Genomic DNA, 18,074 nt, shown 5'->3' with positions numbered 1-18,074 from the left:
GGAGAGTAAGGTGGGGACAGAATTCCCAGAGAAAAGGATGTGAAGGAAGAACCTGGAGCGCTTGGTCCGGACCCGAAGTGGAAAAGGATGACACAAAGTGGAAGAGCGAGAAAGCGGAGCGACCCTCGGCCCGTTTCTCCGCCGAGCCACACAGGGGCGCTGCACCCCTTCCCGCGTCCCGGGCCGCGGCGGCGCCGCCTGCTCGCCTTTTCCCGGCGGAAATGCCCGGGCGATGACGGACACCCGGAGGGAGGGGAGAGAAAGAGCGAGAGACAAGGGGCAAGGGAACCGGTAGCGGCTGGCGGGCGGGAGGCGGCGGTGGCAGGTGCCCATCGTCCGGCGGGAGCTGCGCGGAAGCCCCGCACCTCCCCGCGCCCTTCACCGACTCCTGGGGCGCGCGGCCCGACGGGCCAGGGCGGCCAGGGGTCTCCCGGAGGCCCTGCGCCCGGAGCCGCCCGCGGGGCTTGGGCGGGGCGCGGGGTCGCGCTCCCTGGCTCCTTCCTCTCCCGCTGGGAGCTGGCGGCGGCGGCGGCGCCGGGCGAGGGGAGCGGCGCCCGGGGCTGGGGCGCTCGGGGGCGGGGAGGGGGGCGGGAGGCAGCGGGGGAGGGGCTCGGGCCACCATGGACGACAAGGCGTTCACCAAAGAGCTGGACCAGTGGGTCGAGCAGCTGAACGAGTGTAAACAACTGAACGAGAACCAGGTGCGGACGCTGTGCGAAAAGGTGAGAGAAAAGGGGCGAGATGCGGGCGGGGACCCCGTTCCTCCTCCTCCCTCTCCCTCCTCTCTCTGCCCTCCCCCACCTCCCCTCCCTTCCCGGGATGTCCGCCCTGTGTCCGGCGCGCCGGTCCGGGAACCCGCAGGGCTGCGTCTCCGGCTTGGGCATCCTTCCCCGGGTGGGGTCGGGCGCTTCCAGGACCCCCGGGGACCCAGCCCACGATCCGGACCGGACGCTCCCGGTCCTGGCCTGTGGGGTCCGGGGTAGGTGGACGGGGGCATTGTGGCACCCGGAATCCACGCCCTGAGTGTGATTGGGGTCGCCGACGCTCTTGTGGGGGGATTGCTGACACCCCAGCATTTCCCGTGCGGACTAGCAATCGTGGCGCTTTAGCTGGCCGGCAGATGAATCTCGTGCGGTGTCGAAATTGAAAATGCACCGAAAACGAACCTGGGTGTTGTGACTATCAACGCGCTGGGTAATACACCCAGGCTTTTTCTCAGGTGACTCGGGCCCATCAAAAATCAGTAAATTGGTATGCGTCAAGCGTTTGTTTGTAGAGAGGTGGGTGTGATGACAGACTGTGATTTTTAAAATAGAAGTTCACTTTAGTTGAGACAGATGGTGACTGGTCTTCACGTTGAGAGGCTCTTTGGAAGCAAAAAATTGTTGATTTTCAGAAACACGACGGCAAGTCTTAAGTTTGGCAACAGTGCTTGCCTGAGATGTTTAATGGGGTATGTGTTTTTCGTGCAGGCTAGCACTTTTCAGAAAGTTATTTCTATTATATGTAAGGTTTTTTTCATTTCCAGAAAGTAATAAAATATGCAGGTGGTTTACTGTTGCTCTTGATAGTGTGAGCTGAGACAACTTTCTGAATTCTGTGTGCATTGTTTTCTTAACCACTGTAATTATTCCGGACTTTCCATCTTACTTTTCTCATTCATCTTTTATGTAGTTTGGACTAAATAATTTTTATGTAAAAAGGTCCCATGTGAAGGAGTAACGAAGTTATTTATTCTTTAATGTTTTTGGGTTTTGGGAGGTTTTTTTTAAGCCAAAATCCGTAAGACTTTCTTCATGATTGTGTTTGGAAGTCAGGATGCCCCAGAAAAGCACTAAAGAAAGAAAGATTTTGTCATTATTATTTATAGGGTACCCTTAAAATTAAGCATCTTAGGAATGGAGGAGTAATAGCTAATATTAAGTAGTTAGAATAGTGTTTTTTAACTAAGTGTAATGTTACTTAGGGCCCTTATGTATTAACTTTTTGAAGTGTAGTTAATTTACAGTGTGTTAGTTTCAAGTATACAGCAAAGTGATTCAGTTTTTTTGAATTTTTGAATTTCATTGTACTTACTTTTTTATACAGCAGGTTCTTATTAGTCATCCATTTTATACATATTACTGTATACATATTAATCCCAATCGCCCAATTCATCACACCACCACCACCACCCGCCCCCCCCCAACCGCTTTGTGCCCGTGGTGTCCATACGTTTGTTCTCTACATCTGTGTCTCAATTTCTGCCCTGCAAACCGGTTCATCTGTACCATTTTTCTAGGTTCCACAAATATGCGTTAATATACGATATTTGTTTTTCTGACTTACTTCAGCTTGTATGACAGTCTCTAGATGCATCCACGTCTCTACAAATGACCCAATTTCACTCCTTTTTATGGCTGAGTAATATTCCATTGTATATATGTACCACATCTTCTTTATCCATTCGTCTGTCGATGGGCATTTAGGTTGCTTCCATGACCTGGCCATTGTAAACAGTGCTGCAATGAACATTGGGGTGCATGTGTCTTTTTGAATTATGGTTTTCTCTGGCTATATGCCCAGTAGTGGGATTGCTGTCATATGGTAATCCTATTTTTAGTTTTTTAAGGAACCTCCATACTGTTCTCCATAGTGGCTGTATCAATTTACATTGCCACCAATAGTGCAAGAGGGTTCCCTTTTTTCCACACCCTCTCCAGCATTTGCTGTTTGTAGATTTTCTGATGATGCCCATTCTAACTGGTGTGAAGTGATACCTCACTGTAGTTTGATTTGCATTTCTCTAATAATTAGTGATGTTGAGCAGCTTTTCATCATGTGCTTCTTGGCCATCTGTATGTCTTCTTTGGAGAAATGTCTGTTCAGGTCCTCTGCCCATTTTTGGATTGGATTGTTTGTTTTTTTAATATTGAGCTGCATGAGCTGTTTATATATTTTGGAGATTAATCCTTTGTCCATTGATTCGTTTGCAGATATTTTCTCTCATTCTGAGGGTTGTCTTTTCGTCTTGTTTATGGTTTCCTTTGCTGTGCAAAAGCTCTTAAGTTTCATTAAGTCCCATTTGTTTATTTTTTTTATTTCCATTACTCTAGGAGGTGGATCAAAAAAGATCTTGCGGGCTTCCCTGGTGGCGCAGTAGTTGAGAGTCCGCCTGCTGATGCAGGGGACACGGGTTCGTGCCCCGGTCCGGGAAGATCCCACATGCCGTGGAGCGGCTGGGCCCGTGAGCCATGGCCGCTGAGCCTGCGCGTCCGGAGCCTGTGCTCCGCAACGGGAGAGGCCACAACAGTGAGAGGCCCGCGTACCGCAAAAAAAAAAAAAAAAAAAAAAGATCTTGCTGTGATTTATGTCAAAGAGTGTTCTTCCTATGTTTTCCTCTAAGAGTTTTATAGTGTCTGGTCTTACATTTAGGTCTCTAATCCATTTTGAGGTTTTTTTTGTGGATGGTGTTAGGGAGTGTTCTAATTTCATTCTTTTACATGTAGCTGTCCAGTTTTCCCGGCACCACTTATTGAAGAGACTGTCTTTTCTCCACTGTATATTCTTGCCTCCTTTGTCATAGATTAGTTGACCATAGGTGCGTGGGTTTATTTCTGGGCGTTCTATCTTGTTCCATTGATCTGTTTCTGTTTTTGTGCCAGTACCATATTGTCTTGATTACTGTAGCTTTGTAGTATATATAGTCTGAAGTCAGGGAGTCTGATTTCTCCAGATCCATTTTTTTCCCTCACGACTGCTTTGGCTATTCGGGATCTTTTGTGTCTCCATACAAATTTTAAGATTTTTTTGTTCTAGTTCTGTAAAAAATGCCATTGGTAATTTGATAGGGATTGCATTGAATCTGTAGATTGCTTTGGGACAAATACCAACAATATTGATTCTTCCAATCCAAGAACATGGTATATCTCTCTATCTGTTGGTATCATCTTTAATTTCTTTCATCAGTGTCTTATAGTTTTCTGCATACAGGTGTTTTGTCTCCCTAGGTAGGTTTATTCCTAGGTATTTTATTCTTTTTGTTGCAATGGTAAATGGGAGTGTTTCCTTAATTTCTCTTTCAGATTTTTCATCGTTAGTGTATAGGAATGCAAGAGATTTCTGTGCATTAATTTTGTATCCTGCAACTTTACCAAATTCATTGATTAGCTCTAGTAGTTTTCTGGTGGCATCTTTAGGATTCTGTATGTATAGTATCGTGTCATCTTCAAACAATGACAATTTTTTTTTGTTTTTTTTGTTTTTTGCTTTACGCGGGCCTCTCACTGTTGTGGCCTCTCCCATTGCGGAGCACAGGCTCCGGACGCGCAGGCTGAGTGGCCATGGCTCATGGGCCTAGCTGCTCCGTGGCATGTGGGATCGTCCCGGACCAGGGCATGAACCCGTGTCCCCTGCATCAGCAGGCGGACTCTCAACCACTGAGCCACCAGGGAAGCCAACAATGACAGTTTTACTTCTTCTTTTCCAATTTGTATTCCTTTTATTTCTTTTTCTTCTCTGATTGCCGTGGCTAGGACTTTTCAAGACTATGTTGAATAATAGTGATGACAGTGGACATCCTTGTCTTTTTCCTGATCTTAGAGGAAGTGCTTTCAGTTTTTCACCATTGAGAATGATGTTTGCTGTGGGTTTGTCATATCTGGCCTTTATTATGTTGAGGTAGGTATTATGTTGAGGTAGGTTCCTTCTATGCCCACTTTCTGGAGAGTTTTTATCATAAATGGGTGTTGAATTTTGTCAAAAGCTTTTTCTGCGTCTATTGAGATGATCCTATGGTTTTTATTCAATTTGTTAATATGGTGTATCACATTGATTGATTTGCGTATATTGAAGAATCCTTGCATCCCTGGGATAAATCCCACTTGATCATGGTGTATGATGCTTTTAATCTGTTGTTGGATTCTGTTTTCTAGTATTTTGTTGAGGATTTTTGCATCTATATTCATGAGTGATATTGGTCTGTAATTTTCTTTTTTTGTAGTATTTTTGCCTGGTTTTGGTATCAGGGTGAGGGTGACCTCATAGAATGAGTTTGGGAGTGTTCCTATGCACATTTTTGGAAGAGTTTAAGAAGGATGGGTGTTAGCTCTTCTCTAAATGTTTGATAAAATTCACCTGTGAAGCCATCTAGTCCTGGACTTTTATTTGTTGGAAGATTTTTAATCACAGTGTCAATTTCCTTACTTGTAATTGGTCTGTTCATATTTTCTATTTCTTCTTGGTTCAGTCTTGGAAGGTTATACCTTCCTAATAATTTGTCCATTTCTTCCAGGTTTTCCATTTTATTGGCATAGAGTTGTTTGTAGTAGTCTCTTAGGATGCTTTGTATTTCTGTGGTGTCTGTTGTAACTTCTCCTTTCTCGTTTCTAATTTTATTGATTTGAGTCCTCTCCCTCTTTTTCTTGATGAGTCTGGCAAATGGTTTATCAATTTTGTTTATCTTCTCAAAGAACCAGCTTTTAGTTTTATTGATCTTTGCTATTGTTTTCTTTGTTTCTATTTCATTTATTTCTACTCTGATCTTTATGATTTCTTTCCTCCTGCTAACTTTGGGTTTTGTTTGTTCTTCTTTAGTTCCTTTAGGTGTAAGGTTAGATTGCTTATTTGAGGTTTTTCCTGTTTCTTGAGGTAGGCTTATACTGTATAGCTATAGTTCCCTCTTAGAACTGCTTTTGCTGCATCCCATAAGTTTTGGATCATCGTGTTTTCATTGTCATTTGTTTCTAGGTATTTTTTGATTTCCTCTTTGATTTCTTCAGTGATCTCTTGGTTATTTAGTAATGTATTGTTTAGCCTCCATGTGTTTGTGTTTTTTACGTTTTTTTCCCTGTAATTCATTTCTAATCTCATAGCATTGTGGTCAGAAAAGATGCTTGATATGATTTCAATTTTCTTAAATTTACTGAGGCTTGATTTGTGGCCCAAGATGTGATCTATCCTGGAGAATGTTCCATGCACACTTGAGAAGAAAGTGTAATCTGCTGTTTTCGGATGGAATGTCCTATAAATATCAATTAAATTTATCTGGTCTGTTGTGTCATTTAAAGCTCCTGTTTTCTTATTTATTTTCATTTTGGATGATCTGTCCATTGGTGTAAGTGAGGTGTTAAAGTCCCCCACTGTTATTGTGTTACTGTTGATTTCCTCTTTTATGGCTGTTAGCATTTGCCTTATGTATTGAGGTGCTTTCTGTGTTGGATGCATATATATTTATAATTGTTATATCTTCTTCTTGGATTGATCCTTTAATCTTTATGTAGTTTCCTTCCTTGTCTCTTATAACATTCTTGATTTTAATATCTATTTTATCTAATATGAGTATAGCTACTCCAGCTTTCTTTTGATTTCCATTTGCATGGAATATCTTTTTCCATCCCCTCACTTTCAGTCTGTGTGTGTCCCTAGGTCTGAAGTGGGTCTCTTGTAGACAGCATATATATGGGTCTTGTTTTTGTATCCATTCAGCAAGCCTGAGTCTTTTGTTTGGAGCATTTAATCCATTCATGTTTAAGGTAATTATCGATAGGCATGTTCCTATGACCATTTTCTTAATTGTTTTGGGTTTGTTTTTGTAGGTCCTTTTCTTCTCTTGTGTTTCCCACTTAGAGAAGTTCCTTTAGCATTTGTTGTAGAGCTGGTTTGGTGGTGCTGAATTCTCATAGCTTTTGCTTGTCTGTAAAGATTTTAATTTCTCTGTCGGATCTGAATGAGATCCTTGCCTGTTAGAGTAATCTTGGTTGTAGGTTCTTCCCTTTCATCACTTTAAATATGTCGTGCCACTCCCTTCTGGCTTGTAGAGTTTCTGCTGAGAAATCAGCTGTTAACCTTATGGGAGCTCCCTTGTATGTTACTTGTCATTTTTCCCTTGCTGCTGTCAATAATTTTTCTTTGTCTTTAATTTTTGCCAGTTTGCTTACTATGTGTCTCGGCGTGTTTCTCCTTGGGTTTATCCTGTATGGGACTTGCTGTGCTTCCCGGACTTGGGTGGCTACTTCCTTTCCCACATTAGGGAAGTTTTCGACTGTAGTCTCTTCAAATATTTTCTCGGGTCCTTTCTCTCTCTCTTCTCCTTCTGGGACCCTTATAACGCGAATGTTGTTGCATTTAATGTTGTCCCAGAGGGCTCTTAGGTTTCCATTCTTTCTTCTTTATTCTTTTCCGCAGCAGTGAATTCCACCATTCTGTCTTCCAGGTCACTTATCCGTTTTTCTGTCTCAGTTATTCTGCTATTGATTCCTTCTAGTGTAGTTTTCATTTCAGTTATTGTATTGTTCTTCTCTGTTTGTTTGTTCTTTAATTCTTCTAGGTCTTTGTTAAACATTTCTTGCATCTTCTTGATCTTTGCCTCCATTCTTTTTCCAAGGTCCTGGATCATCTTCACTATCATTATTCTGAATTCTTTTTCTGCAAGGTTGCCTATCTCCCTTCATTTCGTTGTTTTTCTGGGGTTTAATCTTGTTCTTTCATCTGGTACATAACCCTCTGCCTTTTCATCTTGTCTATCTTTCTGTGAATGTGGTTTTTGTTCCACAGGCTGCAGGATTGTAGTTCTTCTTGCTTCTGCTGTCTGCCCTCTGGTGGATGAGGCTATCTAAGAGGCTTGTGCAAGTTTCCTGATGGGAGGGACTGGTGGTGGGAAGAGTTGGGTGTTGCTCTGGTGGGCAGAGCTCAGTAAAACTTTAATCCTCTTGACTGCTGATGGCTGGGGCTGGGTTCCCTCCTTGTTGGTTGTTTGGCCTGAGGCAACCCAACACTGAAGCCTACCTGGGCTCTTTGGTGGGGCTAATGGTGGATGGACTCTGGGAGGGCTCACATCAAGGAGCACTTCCCAGAACCTCTGCTGCTAGTTTCCTTGTCCTCACAGCCACAGCAACCCCCTGTGTCTGCAGGAGACCCTCCAACACTAGCAGGTAGGTCTGGTTCGGTCTCCCCTGGGGTCACTGCTCCTTCCCCTGGGTCCCAGTGCGCACACTACTTTGTGTGTGCCCTCCAAGAGTGGAGTCTCTGTTTCCCCCAGTCCTGCAATCAAATCCCACTAGCCTTCAAAGTCTGATTCTCTAGGAATTCCTTCTCCCGTTGCTGGACCCCCAGCTTCGGAAGCCTGACATGGGGCTCAGAACCTTCACTCCAGTGGGTGGACTTCTGTGATGTAAGTGTTCTACAGTCTGTGAGTCACCCACCCAGCAGTTATGGGATTTGATTCTACTGTGATTGCGCCCCTCCTACCGTCTCATTGTGGCCTCTCCTTTGTCTTTGGATGTGGGGTATCTTTATTGGTGAGTTCCAGTGTCTTCCTGTCGATGACTGTCCAGCAGCTAGTTGTGATTCTGGTGCTCTCGCAAGAGAGAGTGAGTGCACGTCCTTCTACTCCGCCATCTTGGTTCAGGGCCAGGTGATTCAGTTTTACATATATACATATATACATATATACATATATACATATATATATATATATATGTATGTATGTGTATATATATATATATATGTATGTGTGTATATATATATATATATATATATGTATGTATGTATATATATTCTTTTTCAGATTCTCTCTTGTATTAAAGGTTATTACAAGATATTGAGTATAGTTCCCTGGGCTGTACAGTAGGTCCTTGTTCATCTATTTTATATATAGTAGTGTGTATATGTTAATCCCAAACTCCTAATTTATCCCCCCCCATCCACTTTGGTAACCATAAGTTTGTTTTCTGTGTCTGTGAGTCTATTAAATAACTATATGTTGACTCGAGGATTTAGTTCTGTAAATAGAACTGCCAAGCAAATGGTATTTTTGTGTTTCTGAAACAAATTGTTTACTTACTGCTTCAAGTTCGACATTCAGTTTTCTTGTGGGATAAACTATAATTTCATGGTTTAGAATATATGTTTTAAATCAATCTCTCAGGCTCTAGTGTCAGGTGAAATATCCAGTTCTGAAAGTAGCTGAGTCAGTTAACCTCACTGTGAATAGTAGATGTAGACTTGAAGTAATGGGCAAAGTTGGTAGTTGAGTTGGTTTTACCTTTGACTCTCTACTAATTTTAAGATGTCTTCCTGGAGAAGAATGTTGTACCCCGGCTCAGTCACACTTGAGCCTTAATCACTTGAGCAAGCTTTCTGAGTTTGCCCAGAGAGATTATTTTAACCTCAGCCCCTAAATAAATTGGACTACCCATCTCTAGGACCTCTGAGGTATATTTAAGCTGGTATCTTACCCACTTCTTTCTTTGTATACTTGTACTTTTCCACTAAGCATGTTTTTTTTTTTTCGTTGCGGAGCACAGGCTCCGGACGTGCAGGCTCAGCGGCCATGGCTCACGGGCCCAGCCGCTCTGCAGCATGTGGGATCTTCCTGGACCGGGGCATGAACCCGTGTCCCCTGCATCGGCAGGCAGACTCTCAACCACTGCGCCACCAGGGAAGCTCTAAGCATGATTTTTTAAGTGAAAATCTCCTGTCATTCATCTTTGTCCTCCACCCCTTTGATGGGGTTGCCGATGGGCTGGAGAAGAGTGACGGTAGCCCTTCCTCGTTACCCCCTGAGCAGTGCTTAGTGCGGCAGCCGCCTTCTAGCGGCTGTGGTGAACCTCTGTGGTGTATATTTTCTGCCTTCTAACCTTAGTCTAAAGTTCCATTTTATTTCCCTACCTCTACCCGCCTTTTTCCTGCCAAGTGCAGTGTTTGTTTATAGCAAACTCTAGTAGGCAGCCTGAGTTCAAACCCTGGCTCCACAGCTTGATGGCTGCCAGTCTCTGCACCTCTGACTCCTTATCTAAGACAGGGATGATAGTACTTGCTGATCTCCTGGGGCGGTTGTATTAAGATACTACTGGTGTAAAGTCCTGACCAGAAATTAGCAATGAGTATTAAATGAAGAAAAGCTAAAAATAAAAGTAGCTATTTGATCTTGTTTTAAATGTCATCCGATTTTCTTTTGGAAAAAGATGCAAAATAAGTAGATGTGTTGATATGACTTCTCTGTGGAGAATGTACTTCCAAAGAGGTTTTCTATATAGTGGTTCTAGAACTCTGAAAAATGCAGTTTCATTATATCTTTTTTAAATTTTATTATTTATTTATTTATTTTTTGGCTGCGTTGGGTCCTCGTTGCTGCGTGCGGGCTTTCTCTAGTTGCGGTGAGCGGGAGCTACTCTTTGTCGCGGTATGCGGGCTTCTCATTACAGTGGCTTCTCTTGTTGCAGAGCACGGGCCCTAGAGCATGCGGGCTTCAGTAGTTGTGGCAGTTGGCCTCAGTAGTTGTGGCTCGAGGGCTCTAGAGCGCAGGCTCAGTAGTTGGGGCGCACAGGCTTAGTTGCTCTGCGACATGTGGGATCTTCCCGGACCAGGGCTCGAACCCGTGTCCCCTGCATTGGGGGCAGGCATATAGAAAGAATATAAGAGACAGTAAAAAGTCAAATCTAATTGTAAATATCATCTTTTTGTTTAATTCTTTGTAACTAGATTTTAGGTTTTTTTTTTTTTTTAAGTAACATGATTTTTTTGGAGTCTGTTAGAAATACTGTTCTATAGAAAGTTACATCATTGTGAGGGTGATTTCTCCCTCAAAATTAAATTCCTATTCTAACTCAGATTGCCTAAAACGTGAAGGAGTCAGCTGAAATTAAGACCAAAGTGGTACTGGAAAAAGCCCTGTTTTGAGGTAGTGGCCAAAATACAACCCATCCTAATGCCAGTTGGAGAACAGCTACGCAAAATATGGGTATGAATGATATGGTATGTCTGGCCTTCAAGATTAATTTCTGTCTAGAGAAAAACAGTTTGCATAAAATAGTTAAGGCATGTCTTCCAAGAAGACGACTAGCTCTTAACGTGAACTTACATTAGCAGTCCATCTTTGGAGCTGATTGCACATTTGACTCGTCTTACGTGTGTAGAGAGATTGCTTCTGCCATTTGTTTCTGCAACAGCAGTATGCACAGTGATTTAGAAGGATAGTGTGCCTGGAGAGCCAGTCTGGCACTGTCAAGGACATTCTGTGACTAGAACTTTTTTTGTTTTGTTTTTTTTTTTTTGCGGTACGCGGGCCTCTCACTGTCGTGGCCTCTCCCGTTGCGGAGCACAGGCTCCGGACGCGCAGGCTCAGCGGCCATGGCTCACGGGCCCAGCCGCTCTGCGGCATATGGGATCCTCCCGGACCGGGGCACGAACCCGTGTCCCCTGCATCGGCAGGCAGACTCTCAACCACTGCGCCACCAGGGAAGCCCATACTAGAACTATTTTTTTTTAATTTTATTTATTTATTTATGGCTGTGTTGGGTCTTCGTTTCTGTGCGGGGGCTTTCTCCAGTTGTGGCAAGTGGGGGCCACTCCTCATCGCGGTGCGCGGGCCTCTCACTATCACGGCCTCTCTTGTTGCGGAGCACAGGCTCCAGACGCTCAGGCTCAGTAATTGTGGCTCACGGGGCCAGCTGCTCCGTGGCATGTGGGATCTTCCCAGACCAGGGCTCGAACCCGTGTGTCATGCATTGGCAGGCGGACTCTCAACGACTGCGCCACCAGGGAAGCCCTAGAACTATTTTTAACATTTGTTTGGTAGAGTCTCAGGAAGAGAAAGTTTTTAGGCTCTTGGACCTGATAAACTTAATTTTATCCTGAAGAAGCTTGGTGATGATGTTCTAAGTAGGAGGGAAATTTAGCCTATTTGTGTGCTAACAGATCATACAGTGCCTGCTTAGAAAAATTTTGAGGTTTGTGTAGATAAATATGTAAATTTTACATTGGACTAATGGTTGTGTTCCTGGGTCCTGGCCTCAGCGTTGAAATAAGCAGAAGTATCTTTAGGATATTACTTTACTTCATTAATGTGAAATAGCATGCTTAAATTGTTGAATGCCTTAAACTATCTTAATGAAAATTACTGATAGATCCTGGTTAAAAATGGGGACTTCCCTGGTGGTCCAGTGGGTGAGACTCTGCGCTCCCAATGCTGGGGGCCTGGGTTCGATCCCTGGTCAGGGAACTAGGTGCCACATGCTGCAACTAAGAGTTCAAATGCCGCAACTAAAACATCCCGCACGCCGCAACAAAAATCCCACGTGCCGTAACTAAAACCGGGCACAGCCAAATAAATAAATACTAAAAAAAGAAAAAAAGAAAAAAAAAGATCCTAATAAAAATCAATGATTTTTCTGAGTCGAGAAAACTCTTTCGATTACTTTTCTTTAATAGTTTGTAGCTAAAAGTGGTGGTCTTGACAGCCGAAAAGCTTAACTATTAACTTTCATTTTAACTTCTCTTGAGCAAGGGTTAGTGCCAGCTCTAGTGGCCGTTGATATAGTTCAAAATGCAGTAACATAGATACAAAGTAGCTCGTTTCTTTCTACTGTAACAAAGAATGGCATGATTACAGTGGAATATGACGTTAAAACCCAATTTTACTGACTGAACAAATCATCATTTTCCGTGCTTGTCTAAGCCAACCTTTCATAGCAGACAGGTAAAGAAACTAAAACAAACTAGACTAGCATGAACTACTGCTAATGACTGGAAAACAGACCTTTTAAAATCAGTTCATCACTTCTTGACTTTACATATGTGTAAAATCACGTTCATAGAAAAAATGAAGATACATTATAAATGTTTCACATGGAGTAGTTTTATTTGCAACATATGCCTTTTATTCTACTTTGAAGATCTTGCAGACATTTTTCCTTCAGTGTTTTTTTTTCAGGACAAATGCTCTGAAGGACTTGGTGAATGAAGTCCTCTTTGATGAAAGGAAACCAAAATACCAGAAATTGAAGATAAAATTAATGCCAAAACAATCACTGCACTTTAGACTATGTAAACTATATTTCTGAACTTAGATTTTCTAAGAAAAATGGCATTAAAATCACTGTCATCTTCAAAGAAGGCTAAGTCAGAGCTGCAACAGCATTTCACATTTAGTTTTGGGGTTTTTCCTCATATATATATATATGTATGTATTTTTTTGGCTGCGCCAAGTCTTAGTTGCAGCACACGGGATCTTTAGTTGCGGCACGCGGGATCTAGTTCCCTGACCAGGGATTGAACTCGGGGCCCCCCTGCATTGGGAGCCCGGATTCTTAACCACTGGACCACCAGGGAAGTCCCTCCTCATATTCTTAAATTGAGATGTAATTCACATACAATAAAAGTCGCCCTATAAAGTGTACAATTCAGTGGTTTTAGTATATTCATAAAGTTTTGCAACCATCTCCACCATGTAATTCCAGCACATTTTCATCACCCCAGAAAGGAAACCCTCTGCCCACTAGCAGTCACTCCTCATTCTCCCTTCCCCCCATCCCCTGGCAGCCACTGATTTACTTTCTGTCTCTACGGATTTGCCTGTTCTAGACATTGTATATGAATGGAATCATGTAATGTGTCATGTTTTGTGTCTGGCTGGAGATTCTTCCATGCTGAGCACGTGTCAGTACTTCACTCCTTTTAGTGGCTGAATAAAATTCCCTTATATGAATATAGCACTGTGGTTGTGTTTATAATTAAGTTATTGCCATCTGGAATTTGTTTTGAAGTTTAAAAAGTTATTTTTTTCAGATTGAAAAAGTAATACATATTTGTTTTTTAAAAATTTGAACATCTCAGAAATGTAGGGGAAAAGCAAATGCTCTCCACTGTTGCACCCACCTTCCCTGTCCACTACCATCCTGCCTGAGAGGCAAACATTAGGTAGTTTTCCAGGCCTTGTTCTCTGTGTGCAAAAAACATGGGTTTTGAGGGGTAGGGAGGATGTTTCTGGTGTATTGTTTTCATTAAAGTGGGATCACAGTTATACTAAAATCTTTTTTTTTAACCAAACAATCTGTCTTGGCCTGTGTACATACATATAGTTCATTCTTTCTTAATTTCAACAGACCATAGGATTTATTCTTGTGTTTCCAAGCTTGACACTGCTTGGCATACAGACTCTTGACTGTGGTTGAACTGAAAGAAAAGGTTTATTTCTTTGTATTGGAAAAAAAAAAAAAGGTCAATTCTCATTTATGGAAGAACCTTGTAACTGTAGGAGGACAGGCCACCCTACTTACATTAACCTAGTCCTGTAGGATTTGGAACTTCATTTGATCTCATCTGTTTTGGAGATCACTCTGTTCTATGGCTTTCTTTAGATGAATTTGCCTAGGAGTAAGAGCCTCTAGCCTCTAATGTTTTCTAGCAGATTAATTTATGTGTGAATAGAGGGGAAAGAAAAGAACTTGTATACTGGCTCTGCCAAAACCAAATACGGTAGCCTTTTGGGATTATGGCTCTGGCAGTGGGCACCAACACAAAAATAAAAATAGAATGTCACCTGTTGAGAAGCTGGGGAGACGTGACATTTACATATTCTGCATTCTTAAAATGTGGGTAGAGGAAAAATAAAGTATTATATGTGAATGTCATTCCCAAAGCTTTATTTTTCTCAATTCTCTTCCTAAGATAGATTTGACTTTATAGCAACAAGAAAGAATGTGTTTTAAATGGGTGAGAAAGGAAGCAAGTTTGAATGGATAGGTATACAGCGATGCGTTAAACTTGCGGGTATACTGCTAAGCTTTATGCCTGGATGTGTCTGTGCCGGGTGGCATTTACCGTCACCACAGTCCTTCACTTCACAGTTTAAACTTGGTTTTGTCAGAGTCTTAGAGGTAATTAAACTTTGGGTGCTAAGTCACATTAGAAAGCACTCGTGAGATAGAATTACACGGTGTACAGAAAGGAGTTAGTGTAGCAGTCCTAAGACCGCTGTATGTAGAAAGGCCTCATTTCAAGGTTGTCTTGGGTGTCTGGAAACTTGGATTTGGGGAGGCTTCCCACCCTTCCCTGTTAAGCGTGGCTCACTCTGCCTAAACTGTTTATGCAAACAGTGTGATTTATGCGGAACACGTGCTTTTCTTTTGAAGTCTGGAATTTTGGTACATGCTAGGCAGGGGGTATCCATGTGATCAGCTCCCCGTTACAAATCCTGGGCACAGAGCCTCTAATGAGCTTCCCCGTGACTGACAGATTTCACACGTGTAGTTTCAGCTTGTTGCTGCAGGTGTTAGGCACACTTTCTGCAGCTCCACTGGGACAGGACTCTTGAAGCTTGCGCTTGATTTACTCAGGGCTGTGCCCCATGCGCCTTTTTTTTTTTTTGCTGATTTTGCTTTCTGTCCTTTTGCTGTAATAAATCATAGCCACGAGTACAACTACGTGCTGAGTTGTGTGGACCTTCTTTTGTGAATCATCGCCAAACCTGGGGCTGGTCTTGGGGACCCCTGACACACAAGGGTTTTTACACTGAGAATTCCAAGTATCAGATGAACTGTACACTTACTAATGCCAGTCCAGCACATTCTTTCCTTGAAGGCAAGCCAGAGTGATCTCACAGTAAGATCACTTTACAGTAAAGGGTGTGAGCTATAAATCAAGTGTTTAGAGACATTAGGAATCTGTACAGTAAAGATAAAAATATTGGAGGGGCCTGGCTCTGGCCTGACAAAGTACTTCACTGTTATGTAGATAAAAGCTTAGGAAGTATTATGGTAAAGCAAACACACACACACACACGCACACACACACACACTGTAAATCACATATCTTAACCCATCCTCATAGTTTTATAAAACCTGTGCTGGGTTAAGATAACCATATGTCCTTAAAAGAACAATTGTGGGACTTCCCTGGTGGCGCAGTGGTTAAGAATCCACCTGCCAATGCAGGGGACACAGGTTCAAGCCCTAGTCTGGGAAGATCCCACATGCCGCGGAACAACTAAGCCCGTGCACCACAACTACTGAACCTGTGCTCTAGAGCCCGTGAGCCACAAGTACTGAGCCCATGTGCCACAACTACTGAAGCCCACACGCCTAGAGCCTGTGCTCCGCAGAGAAGCCCGTGCACAGCAACGAAGACCCAACGCAGCCAAAAATAAATAAATAAACTAAAATTTTTTTTTTATTGAATTGGATAATATTTACATTTTGAGGCTTTTTATTTCTATATTTAAAGTGAGACAGTAATGATGAAGTTCGTATATGAAGCAGGTTTCCTTTTTAGAGTTGGAACCATCGGCTGAGTATTATTTTTTTAATTAATAATCACAAAAATAGACATCGGGTCCAATTGAACGCTCTAATGACTTATGCTCTTCAGTTTGATTTTTTTTTTTCTGAACAAAATTGGAAAGCTATCTTATGAATAAACTTGGTAAAAATGCCGTTTCATTTGTGATCTTGGACATTTCTGGCCATTTGCCAGACCTTTAAGGAGATGCTTGATAATCTCTAAAATTTCCTTCAGTTCTAATTGGAATTACACCTTGTAGCAGCTCTGCCCTCATTCTCGCCCCATCCCAGTGACTGATCGGGCAGCAGGGAGCATGTGTCTCAGCTGGCCAGTGAGAATTCTGGGAAAACTTCGTGAGATGGATAGACTAGACTGGCATGTGCCCTCTGGCCTTTTGCCCCTTCTTGCTGAGTAAGATACCAGATGCAGTGCCTACAGATGCATCATCATTTTATGACCATGAGATGGTGATTCTGTTTACTAAGGATGGCAGAGAAGGTGAAGGGAAAGAATCTGCTGCCCTAGTGGCCCCTGAGGAGCTGCACCAACCCAGCGCTGTCTACATCCAGGCTTCTCGTTACATGAGAAAAAAAACCCCACAGTTTAGGTCTTCTCTTCCCCCCTGAGAAAAAGATACTTCAGTAACATGATGATCATAAAATAATGTATTTTGCCACACAGCTGAGAATCAACCCTTAGAGAATTTGAGCTTGGAAAAGCATAGCTATTTCCACATTACACATGTGGAAGGTAAGACTTCACATTTTAGAGAGACACAGACTCACAGATACCTAGTCTCCGTGAAGAAACTGAAGGGTATATAGGTCTTAGGGTTACACAGTTAGGTTTCAAATGGGAGAACTCATTTTTCTGGAAGACTTCTGCACATATAATCTCATTCTAACTAATTATGGGCAAAGAGAAGAAAAATATGGACTCTTGGGAAGTTTACCAGGCTAACTTAAGCAGAAATGTCATTTGCCAGAAGAACGTTTAGTAGCCTAGAATCAGAAGGCAAGCTGGAGAACCAAGCTTGGAAATTTTGCAGAAATTAAAGAGAGATTGGAGCCACAGTCAAAATCATACCATAGAAACGATTTAGAACGCTGGAGAGAACACTGTGTGGGAGTAGAACTTGCCACTGTCCCTACTGCTTAGAGTCACTTGCGATTAAAAGTCTGGGCTAGGTGCATCCAGTTGGCATAGATGAACCTGGAGGCAGACTGACTTTGTGATTCTAACAGTGTGTATACAGACTTTCGTTGGGATTTTGTTTTATGTACTCTAACATCAGTGTTTTGGACTGGTGTCATAGGATGAAATAGCCACTGAGAGCAAGTTGAGGTGAATGATACATGTCTTTGGAGTAATGTGAACCGACTTACCCTTATCTTTCATCTTACATGTAGGTCAACAGAACAGATGCATTAATATAATGATTTCCAAGCTTTTTAGTCTCGTGACCCCTTTTTACTCTTAAAACTTAAGGAGATCAGTATAGTAAGTGAATAAAAGTTTTTCAACAGAACTTCATAGTGTCACTATTACAAGTTTGGGAACTAATAAAGCCATCAATGTAGAAAATCTCCCTACCTAGACTTAAAAATTAACTTTTTGATTTAAAATACAGAAAATATAACTTTACATTTTAAGTCAACTGTTATAAAAATAGTTTAAAACCTTCTTTGATTTAACAGTTTAAACAATGAAAGCTAATTCAGAGCTTTATATTCTCAAATGCTTTCATAGAAACAGTTTTCTTGGCCCTCTCAAAAATGTGACCTCTTAATTAGGATTGACTGAATCAATTATTTTTGAGGCATATTGTAACTTATTCTACAAACATCTTTATACTGCAGATGTCAGTATTATTCTGTTATCCTGTGTGCTGTAAATAATTCCCTAGGCTTTTTCTTTTATCTCTTTCTGTATACAGAAGTTTTATTTTGTTTGGTTTGAGCTCATCAAAGCCAGCATGTTTGAGGTGGAGAGTTTACCTGTTCTTTTTATCTCTGGTGCCTGGCCTGTAACAGACA

At 42.2% G+C, this 18,074-nt stretch overlaps 1 protein-coding gene across 3 annotated transcripts in view; it reads left to right on the top strand.

Annotated features, from left to right (window-relative positions):
- Positions 1-584: 584 nt before the first annotated feature.
- The window catches only part of PPP2CB (protein phosphatase 2 catalytic subunit beta), a 32,568-nt gene continuing 15,078 nt past the window's right edge, over positions 585-18,074 (top strand). The window contains exon 1 of one of the 3 annotated variants that reach the window (XM_060085984.1): positions 585-722. In XM_060085984.1, coding sequence (XP_059941967.1) covers positions 621-722 — 102 coding nt within the window. In that variant the 5' untranslated portion in view covers positions 585-620. The remainder of the gene's footprint in view (positions 723-18,074) is intronic. The other 2 variants (XM_060085986.1, XM_060085985.1) reach the window with 2 other exon arrangements.

The sequence above is a fragment of the Mesoplodon densirostris genome, chromosome 20 (genome assembly GCF_025265405.1).
Source record: "Mesoplodon densirostris isolate mMesDen1 chromosome 20, mMesDen1 primary haplotype, whole genome shotgun sequence".
Taxonomy (NCBI): Eukaryota; Metazoa; Chordata; class Mammalia; order Artiodactyla; family Ziphiidae; genus Mesoplodon; species Mesoplodon densirostris.
This window is presented reverse-complemented; position numbering and strand designations above follow the sequence as displayed.